General features: G+C 36.5%; 1 protein-coding gene across 2 annotated transcripts in view; it reads left to right on the forward strand.

Annotated features, from left to right (window-relative positions):
• Positions 1-10752, forward strand: part of KLHL5 (kelch like family member 5) — a 47506-nt gene that overhangs the window by 11715 nt on the left and 25039 nt on the right. For both annotated transcript variants that reach the window (XR_002775937.1, XM_003800681.3), the window contains exons 2-4: positions 4207-4386; positions 7505-7641; positions 8216-8412. Coding sequence is in view for 1 of the 2 variants with exons in the window: in XM_003800681.3 (XP_003800729.2) it covers positions 4207-4386; positions 7505-7641; positions 8216-8412 (514 nt within the window). In the remaining variant the exon portion in view is untranslated. The remainder of the gene's footprint in view (positions 1-4206; positions 4387-7504; positions 7642-8215; positions 8413-10752) is intronic.

Raw genomic sequence — 10752 nt, forward strand, 5'->3', positions numbered from 1 at the left:
GCCCTCCCCCCCCAAATGGTGTCCTGCTTTACCAATGTTAAAATCTGGTCACATTATGCTATGGTATCACAGCTCACAGCAACCTCAAACTCTCGGGCTGAAGCGATTCTCTTGCCTCAGCCTCCCAAGTAGCTGGGACTACAGGTGCCTGCCACAACTCCCAACTTTTTTTTTGTTGCAGTTGTCATTGTTGTTTAGCTGGCCCGGACCAGGTTGAACCTGCCATCCTCAGTATATGTGGCTGACACCATAACTACCGTGCTATGGGTGCCAAGCCCACATGCTGATTTTGTATTGAAGTATATACCAGTGATCTTCAGCCTATGATATAGGTTACGATCACCTATAGACCTTTTAAAAAATACAGTATTCTACTGTATGATGTCACTCATACTGTATGTGGAATCTAAAAAAGTCAGATTCTTAGAAGTAGAGTGTATAATGATGCTTACCAGAGATAGAAGATAGAAAGTGGACAGAGAGGAGAGATGTGGGTCAGTAGGGACGAACTTACAGTTAGGAGGAAAAAGTTTGTGTCCTATTGCAAGGTGACTAATGTATATTTCAAGGACCAGGCATGGTATCTCACACCTGTAATCCTAGCCCTCTGGGAGGCTAAGGCAAGTGGATTGTTTGAGCTCAGGAGTTCAAGACCAGCCTGAGCAAGAGTGATGCCCTCATCTCTACTAAAAAAAATAGAAAAAAACTAATGGGCATTGTGGTGGGCACCTGAAGTCCCAGCTACTTGGGAAGCTGAAGCAAGGAGATCACTTGAGCTTGACAGTTTGAGGTTGCTGTGAGTTAGGACACCACTGCACTCTACCCAGGGCAATAGGGTAAGACTCTATTTCAAAAAAAAGTAAAAATGTATATTTCAGATAGCTAACAGAAAGGATTTTAAGTGTTCTTATCACAAAGAAATGATAAATATTTGAGGTTACATAGATTTTCTAACTAGCCTGATTTGGGCAGTCTAAAATATATACATGTATGGAAACATCACATTGTACCCTGTAAATATATACAATTATTATTGGCCTATTAAAAATAAAATTAGTTTTTTCTTTTTCAAAAACTTTAATAGCTTTAGGATATATATATTGAATTCCATTACATATATTATTGCACTACATTGTAGTACAATATTGTGTTGTAGTAAATATAAAATTATTTTAAAATCCAGTGTTCTAATCTCACCTCGGATCTAGTGACTTAGGGAATGAGGCTGTAGACACAGATGCTGAAATGCTCCCCAGGTTATTCTGATTTATTTCATGGGTACCAAAATCCCTAAAGGTTCTCAACAAGAAAAGAGGTGGCTTACCTCCTTAGGCTTATATCATGCCTACATGTAAAGTAGCCTGAAGTAACTTAGTAACTGTAATAACAATGTAAAATAAATTTAACATTGATTAGCATTTATGTTGAATGCCAATGGCAGTTAATCACTCAAAAACCATTGAACTAACTCACTGTTTAGTCATTACTGATAATTCGATGCAAAGTACAAAAAATGGGATAAAAATATAGGAGTCCTAAGAAAGAAGTACCAATTTATTTACCTTATCTTGTTCTTTGAAAGACTTTATGTCTTACAAAAATTAGATAATTATAATTCTCTCTCCTCCTTAAATCACTAATGCTCTTGTAATCACTTGGTGGTATAAAATTTCATTTTATTGAGAAATGTTTTCTTCCCACATTATTTCTTGGCTTATGTTATGCTTTCTCCTAGATTTTAAAATAGTTTTGAATTCCCATTTATTTATATAAGTAACATATAAAATTACACATTACTCAATACATTTTTAGAATAATAACTTTATTTTATTTATTTTGTTTGGTGGGTGGGGGAGACAGTCTCACTTTGTTCCCCTTGGTAGAGTGCCATGGCATCATAGCTCACAGCAACCTCAAAGTCTTGGGCTCAAGTGATTCTCCTGCCTCAACCTCCTGAGTAGCTAGGAGTACAGATGCCCACCACAACACCCAGCTGTTTTTAGAGATGGGTTCTCGCTCTGGTTCAGGCTGGTCTTGAACCTGTATGCTCAGGCAATCTACCAGCCTCAGCCTCCCAGAGTGCTAGGATAGAATAATGACTTTAAATGTGAAGTTGAGTATATTGTGCGGAGTTCTTCAAGTCATCACACCAATAATAGTCATTGTGTACAGCACATCCGTTCTAGATAATACATATTTCACTTCTATTATCATTACTGATAATTATCTTCCAAGATAATTAGTGCTTATATTTATATGACACTGAAAATGCATGGGACTGGGAGGATTTAAGTCAAAATATTTATTGGTCAAGGCACTGCTAACTTCTAAAACAGATAAATTTCAGTTCCATGTGAGTGTTCTTGCTTGAGTGATCTTTTACGTATCTTATTTTTTCTTTCATCTGAGTCCTCAGTCTTCTTTCAGCCTGCAGGCAGGGAGACAGAGTTTGGGAAAACCATGCCTGTCCTTCACCGCTTTAAGGTGAACCATGTGATGTAACACAGTACATTCCATTATAAGACCATACCTAATTGCAAGAATAGTTGGGAAATGTCATCTAGCTATATTCTCAGGGGGAAGGTGAAGGGGTTTTGGTGAACACACAGTAAGTCTCTACAATAACCCTTATCTCTACCAGAATCTATGACTCTTGGCAAGACACTTAATCTCCTTGGTTTCAGTCCCCTTTACTTTAAGAGATAAGTAACTTTTTATTTTTTGATAAGATTATTAGTTATATTAAGAAGATTCTCTTAAAATATCATGAAGCTTGATTCAACAAAGCATTTGTCAGAATCATAATATCCTTAAAAGAAGATCTGATGAGAAATGAGAACAAAGCTATGGCACAGTAGGTGGTTTGGTGGTTACTTGCATAACCAACAGATGTTGTTTACTTGATTTAAGTGATCCTGGAGAGGGGGTTTGGTGGTAGAGGTGGGGAGGGTGTGGACTCAAGACTTCATTTTTAGTACTAATATTTTTACTTTTTCCACAGTTTCCATCAGTGAGTCAAATGGAAACATAACTCATATACTTCATATTATAATTTGGAAATTTCAGATAAAATTTTAGACACCTGGATTATGCTATCAAATTGCTTTAATCTGTAATAAAAGTTATAGTTACACTTTTGAGGACTGGCCAGAATATTACAAGAATTATTCATAACACTTTTTATGGCAATATATTTTACAAATGAACTGGGGATAACCTTTTTTTTTTTTTTTTTTTTTTGAGAATCTTACTATGTCACCCTCGATAGAGTGCTGTGACAGTCTTACTTTGTCACCCTCAATAGAGTGCTGTGGAATCATAGCTCACAGCAACCTCAAGCTGTTGGGCTCAAGCCAATTCTCTTGCCCCAGCCTCCCAAATAGCTGGGACTACAGGCATCCACAATACTGCCTGGCTATTTTTTAGACGTTTAGAGACAAAGTCTCGCTCTGAGCTCAGGCTAGTCTCAAACCCATGAGCTCAGACAATCCACCTGCCTCAGCCTCCCAAGTACTAGGATTACAGGTGTGAGCCACTGTGCCTGGCCCATACAGTATTTTTTTTTTTTTTTAAGTAAAGGATGACTTGGGTTTGTATCTCTAAAATAGTTACACTGTCTTTCTGCCTTCAAAGATAAGAATATAATGATCTTTCTCTCTCTCTCTTTTTTTTTTCCTTTTGGCTTAACCATTGCTTTGTATTTTTATTGAAAAAAATTTTTTAATCTCTGCCCAGTTACTACAATGAAATAGGAAACCATAATTGCAATTTATAAACTGTGGCATGGAAAGCAACACATATCCTATCAGAAGTTATACCAAACTTCTTCCTTTTTATTCATAGAATGATCTCTTAGGCCCTTAAATATAATATTAGGAGATACGGTTCTCAATATGAACATAGCTTGGCACTTCTTTAGCAGAGATGTTGGGTTTAACAGAGAAAAGAAAGACCTCAAAAACAGGTACTGCAAAGAATATGTGTAGCTATTAACTAACATGTCATGTTCACTCAGTGTTCACAAAACAAGTCTGACTTCAGTCATCATTGGTTTTAAAAGACTAAAATGATGAATGACTATACATTAATATTGATAAGTAGCATCGATTTCTTCTATTGCCTTTGAAGGCTTAAATAGGACTTAATAGGAAAAACCTTTTTAATGTGATAGGGATATTTCAAAATCCATGTTTTCTTTCTTTTCAGGACTTCCAATAGTAGTCACACATCATCCTGCCATACTATGGAGCCATGTTCATCAGATGAATTTTTCCAAGCCCTTAATCATGCCGAGCAAACCTTTAAAAAAATGGAAAACTATCTGAGACATAAACAGTTATGTGATGTAATTTTAGTCGCTGGTGATCGCAGAATTCCAGCTCACAGGTAATTGTTTTCTGCATTTCTACATGTGTGAAATAGTTCCTTGATAATTTAGTTGCATATATTAAGGTAACTTACTCCAATTAACTATCATGTTTTGGGGAAGGGGTATCACAGAATTTCTACCCAGAAAACAGCCACATGAAATTATTACATATTAAATGATCCTAAAAGGATAATTTTCCCTTTGTGGAAGCACAGAAACAAAACACCCAAGCCTCAGATAAATTAGTGGATTTTAGCTACTGTAAGCAGCTTTCATCCCATGTTCTACCTATTACTACCTTAAATAAACTCAATGGAAATTAGAGGTAGTGGTTATTTTTAAGAAAAAAAGCTAAAAAAACAAAAAAGAAAAGAAAAAGAAAAAAAGCTGAAGAAATGGAGTAGCAGAAAGTCTTAGGAGTTTTGAAATAGCCACATCTATCCCCACTTCTGTTTGCTCATCTATAATAAGTATAAAAAGTAGCTTTGGGAAAAAAGCCTTTGTCACAAATGATGTATTATTTCTTGAAGAAGAAGAAGAAAAGAGCTGCTTAATAAAGAATAATTCATTTTCTTCTCATAATTCTATATTCAATTGCTCATTGTTAATCACCACTATGATTCTCAAAGGTTTTTTAATTAATGCCCTTCAAAACTAATTAACTCTGTCCCAGAGGTTGATTTTTTTTTTTTTAAGCTCTCCAAAGTAGAAGTAAAATCATTAGGAAGAATGGTTTGAGCTTACTGTTTTAGTCACTCAGTTAGCATACATTTATTGAGATACTACTATATCCTGTGACCAAAAGTCCATGTTATGAGCATGGTTTGTTAGAAAAGATATTTCAGGCTCGGCGCCTGTGGCTCAATCGGCTAAGGCGCCAGCCACATACACCTAAGGTGGCGGGTTCAAATCCCCAGCCCGGGCCCGCCAAACAACAATGATGGCTGCAACCAAAAAATGGCCGGCGCTGTGGCCGGCGCCTGTGGTCCCAGCTACTTGGGAGCCTGAGGCAGGAGACTCACTTGAGCCCAGGAGTTGGAGGTTGCTATGAGCTGTGAGGCCATGGCACTCTACCCAGGGGGATAGCTTGAGGCTCCGTCTCAAAAAAAAAAAAAAAAGAAAAGAAAAGAAAAGATATTTCACCCTGAATTTCACAGAGGTAGCTCAAATTCAAATTTCCAAAACTGAACTCCTTACCTTATCTGCCATGCTTGTGCAAGCCATCACCATCTCACTTAGATTACTAATGCAAGAGCCTCCTAACTGGTCTCCCTGCATCTAGTCTCCCCTGCATTCTGTTTTTAACCACAGCAACCAGAGTGATCCTTATAAAAGGAACTCAGACTCCATCGCTCCTCTGATCAAACCTTTCAGTGACGCCTCATGTCACAGCATGTGGCTGGCGTGATCCAGCCTGCCATTGCCTCTCTGACGTTCTGTCCTGGTGCTCCCCTTCCTCACTCTGCACAAGCCACCTGCACCCCCTTGTAGTTCCTGGTACGTGCAGGCCTGTTGCCCCTGCACTTGTACTTTTACATCAGCTATTCCTGCCCCAGTGCTATGTCCAGATACCTGTGTGAGTAAACCCTGCATCTCCTTCACCTCCCAGGGAGGCCACCAGTTTAAACTCACTACCCTTTCTCCACTTCCCTTTATACTACATTTTTCCCCCAGCACCACCTTTTATTTACTATAGAATTTACTTCTACGGTTCACTCTCTCCCTGCCCTCTAAATGTAAAACCTCCTTAGAGGTTTTTTCCGACTGTTTTGTGCCCTGATAGACTTTAATATCTGAAACAGTGCCAGTCCTTATTTGGTACACATCAGTATTTGTTCAGTGAATGACTAAAGGAATGAATGAATGGATGAATAGACAATTCTCTGAAGAAGGAATATGAATGGCCAATAAACATTTGAAAACTTCACTAGCAAGTAGATGAACAGAAATTAAAATAGAAATTAAAACAATCAGAACTCTACAGGTGGCCAAAAATTTTAACATCCGACAGTATTGTAGGGGAGATGTTAGTCTTATACTTATGGGGGGGAGTGTCTAAATGTGTATAGGCATTTAGAGAGCAATTTGGTGAATCTTGTGACTCAGAAATGCTATTCCTGGGGAGGGAGGAGAATAAAAGTAGAGAAGGACACAAAGGGAGCAACATATTTTTATTTCTTTAAAAAAATGAATAAAGTACATCAGTGTAAGTATATTGACATGGAAATATATTCAAGACATTATCAAGTGAAAAACATGCATGTCTCAAAAATATATATTTATTTTGATGATTCACACCTATGATTCTAGCACTCTGGGAGGCTGAGGCAGGTGGATTGCCTGAGCTCAGGAGTTTGAGACCAGGCTGAAGAAGAGTGAGACCCTATCTCTATAAATAGCCAGGTATTGTGGCAGGTGCCTATAGTCTCAGCTAGTTGGGAGGCTGAGGCAAGAGTTTGAGCTTGTGATGAGATTTGATACCACAGCACTCCACCAAGGGCAACAAAGTGAGACTCTGTCTCAAAAAAAAAAAAAAAAATATATATATATATATATACACACACACACACATATGTTTATAACTATTCTTATGAGACTATCAAATATCTGAAGAGACATAGCTAATACATATATATAGTGACATAACAAATACATAACAAAATATTAAAATATACTATAATATTAAAAATTTAACATAGGCGTTAAAAGTAACTTGCTGAAACAATTTTCCAATGTCTTCCATACCTTCACTATTCCCACAGATACAGTTTTTTAAAATACCTTAGGTTATTTTCAAAAATGATCAACAGAAAATAACCTTTACATTTTTTCCCTTTTGTGTAGAGTTGATTTAATGCTATGGGCTTGCAGCTTGCTTTCTGGATGTTATAAAGTGATATTTGAATAGTGAGCAGGTAAATCATTTACCTCAGCAGAAAATTTTCAGTAATGGTAATTTATTATTTAAAGGAAAGAAGCAGACCACAAAGCAATTTGTCAAACTTAAAATCTGTTTCCCTGTACCATGCACTTTCCATGGGTAACAAATTTTAAAGAAGAAGAAACAACAGCATTTATTAATGAACATCAACTTGAATGTGGTCATTGTTTTTTTTTTTCCTAATGTGTTGTCAGATTGGTGCTGTCCTCTGTCTCAGATTATTTCGCTGCCATGTTTACTAACGATGTCAGAGAAGCAAGACAAGAAGAGATAAAAATGGAAGGTGTAGAACCGAATTCATTGTGGTCCTTGATTCAGTACGCATATACAGGTAGTAAGTCTGAAAATGTAAATTAAAACCTCTTAGATTCATATTGTATTATTAGATTTCTGATTTCTGCTTCTAATAAATCATAGCTAACAGTTAATTCTGCCATTGTTCTCAGCACCTCTGGTGATGCTTATATAAGTTAAAATTCCACATTAAAGCCTTTAAAATGATTATCATAATTAAGCTCTTGAATGGTATTTTAAAATACTAATAATTGGATGAGTTATGTAATATCAAGGTTTTACATTTAAAAATTGAGTATTATATATTTGGGTATAGTAGATCTATATTACTAATCAGTGCAAAATTTTTAAATTCTGAAAATAAGTCATTATGTATAGTTTTTATTTTAGTTTTTATTCTAGTTTTTCATTTTAGTAAAGATTGTGAAGAGCTAATAAATGTTTTCCACATTTAGTACTTGTTTTTTCTTTTATGAATGTGTCTTAAACTGTCTAGGTCTGTAATATATGTAATGAGCTGTTATTTAGAAATACTACTGTTAACATCAGTTATTTTATACAATAAGACTGAGGTAGTTCCACAGCTAATGGAATTTCTTGTTATCATTCAGGCCGCCTTGAATTAAAAGAAGATAATATTGAGTGCCTATTATCTACAGCTTGCCTTCTTCAGCTTTCACAGGTTGTAGAAGCATGCTGTAAGTTTTTAATGAAACAGCTTCACCCATCCAACTGTCTGGGAATCCGTTCTTTTGCTGATGCCCAAGGTTGTACAGATTTGCACAAAGTGGCTCACAATTACACTATGGTATGTATATTTGAGAAGCAGAAAGGCATATCTGCTCTGCCTTTTCCCTTATTGTGGCAGACTTACCTGCATATTGCTGTTTTCCCATGTCTCTGCCACGTGTCTTGAGGTTCAAACTCACTGTCTGGTGTGTCATATTTTCAGTGAGTTATGAGGGAAAAAACACTGAGTAATACTTCTCCTGGATATATGAATCAAGCCCTAAGTTATTACACTTGCTGAGAAGCAGAATAGTACAGCCCAGGACTGTTCCATTTGCCATCTTCAGATCTGCTGCTTTTTAAAGCAGGATTTCTCCAAACATTTTACCATATTGCACATGGATGAATTTTAGAATTGTTCACATATTTATTAATGGAAGTTGGTCATAGTGGTTGTAGGATATTGGTAGAGCTTGAATGGGAGACTTTTTATTAAGGATAAATCTGATTTTAAGTAAGAAGTGTTTCTGGCCATATTGCATGATGTTGCTATTACTTGTAGCAAATTATATATTCAAGACAAATCATAAAGGAGGTTCTGATCCAGGAGCCTGAAGGATAATGGAATATGGATTAATCTATGATAGGAAGAAAATAAGAGCAAAAAAATGAAGGTTTGTTGTTAGGACCAACCTTCATGCTGGTCAACCTTCAGTTGAGAGGTGTGGGGAAGGGAGGGTCTGTGGATTTTTAAGGAATGACCTTGTTCCCACATTACATAATGCCACACCAGTAAGTTCAGTCAGTAAATGGCATGTGTGCTGGGCCTGTTCACCCATCCTATGTGAATACAGGTAGGAAAGGATGAGTTCCCTCTCAGGATCCTGGAATCTGGAAACCTTTTTTCCATTCCTAACTGTCACTGAATGTAACCTGGAAGCTATTGGCTTTAAATGCTTCTACTAAGGCAATACAGTCTGTGAAAAAGAAAAAATGTGAAATTTATTTATCTGTACAGTTATTCGACTTTTAGGAAATATTATTTTGTCTGCCCTACTCCTTCCATTGAGTTGGTTGGGATATGAAGAGATTGGTGATGCTTTAGGAGTCTTTCATTAGAGAAATAGATTTAGAAAAGTTGTAAGAATAGGTACTTACAAACTATTGGGAAGATTAATTATATATGCTTCATACGCTTGATGCGAATTAATAGAAGTTTAACATTCAGAACAGTGATTGGTATATCATATACCTAGTCAATAAATGACATCAAACTGTCATCATCATCCCTACATAGATTTACTCTATTCAGTACACTAGGGATCTATGCAGGAGAACAAAAGGACCATACAAAACCTCAGCCTTCATGATTGGTTTTCTCCCTGTGGTGTAATCACTTCCTAGGAATGTTTCTTTTTTATGATCATCCCAGGGCCTCAACTGAAAAATAAGGGATTATGCAGTAGAACAGAAATATACAGACCTAGCATGGTATTAAGTTGACATTTTAAAAATTAAGTCCATTGAAAGATTTTCCCTTCTCAATCTTTGCCATCTTTGTAGATTCTGATTTTATCTTTATACCTGCATTCACAAATAACTTTTTGGAATAAGATGAATATAAAATAAAGATGGGTTTTTTCTTCATAAGTTCATAACGTGAGTAGTATCTTTTTCCCAGGAAGAAGTTTTATTCACATGGAAATATTTGTATGCAATTAGGTCACTCCTGTTGTTTATAGTAGAGACACAATTGCTGCTTTACAGCTTACACATAAGTTAAATTTAAATTCAGTGTTCTTAAGCCTATTTTCATAGTCAATTAGTTGGGGTATATTTTTTTCTCAAGGCCTTTATTTCATGTTATTCTGTTTTAACAGAGACATGAAATTGAGTTCTAATAACAATAAGTAATTTAGAGGCAGATTGTCTAATTTGAATTGTTGCTATGGGAACCAAATGAGAATGTATAGCAAAATTCAATCTTCAATTTAAATAAATCCCTCAGTAATTTCATTTCCTTAAAAAGTGTTCCAAAGGGGGAAAGGGCACAATGCTAGCAAGTGTTTGGTAGGATGACAATTGTTGGTATCATGAAGTGGAAGTAAAATTATATGAAGTAAGCGTAATGCCACCCCAGCAAGTTCAATCGTTCTATCAATAAGTGGCATGAGTGGTGCTTGTGCTGGGCCTGTTCCCCCATCCTGCGTGAATACAGGTAGGAAAGGATGAGTTCCTTGCAGGATCCTGGAATCTGGAAACCCTTTCTTCTCGTCCTAACTTGCCACTGAATGTAACCCGGAGCAAGTCAGCCTCTAAAAAATGTCTAACATTGGTTATACCATTAAAATTATTTAAAGCCGGCTCAGCGCCTATAGCTCAACCGGCTAAGGCGCCAGCCACATACACCTAAGGTGGC

This window comes from Otolemur garnettii, unplaced genomic scaffold (genome assembly GCF_000181295.1).
Source record: "Otolemur garnettii isolate 467f Iridium unplaced genomic scaffold, OtoGar3 scaffold00181, whole genome shotgun sequence".
NCBI lineage: Eukaryota > Metazoa > Chordata > Mammalia > Primates > Galagidae > Otolemur > Otolemur garnettii.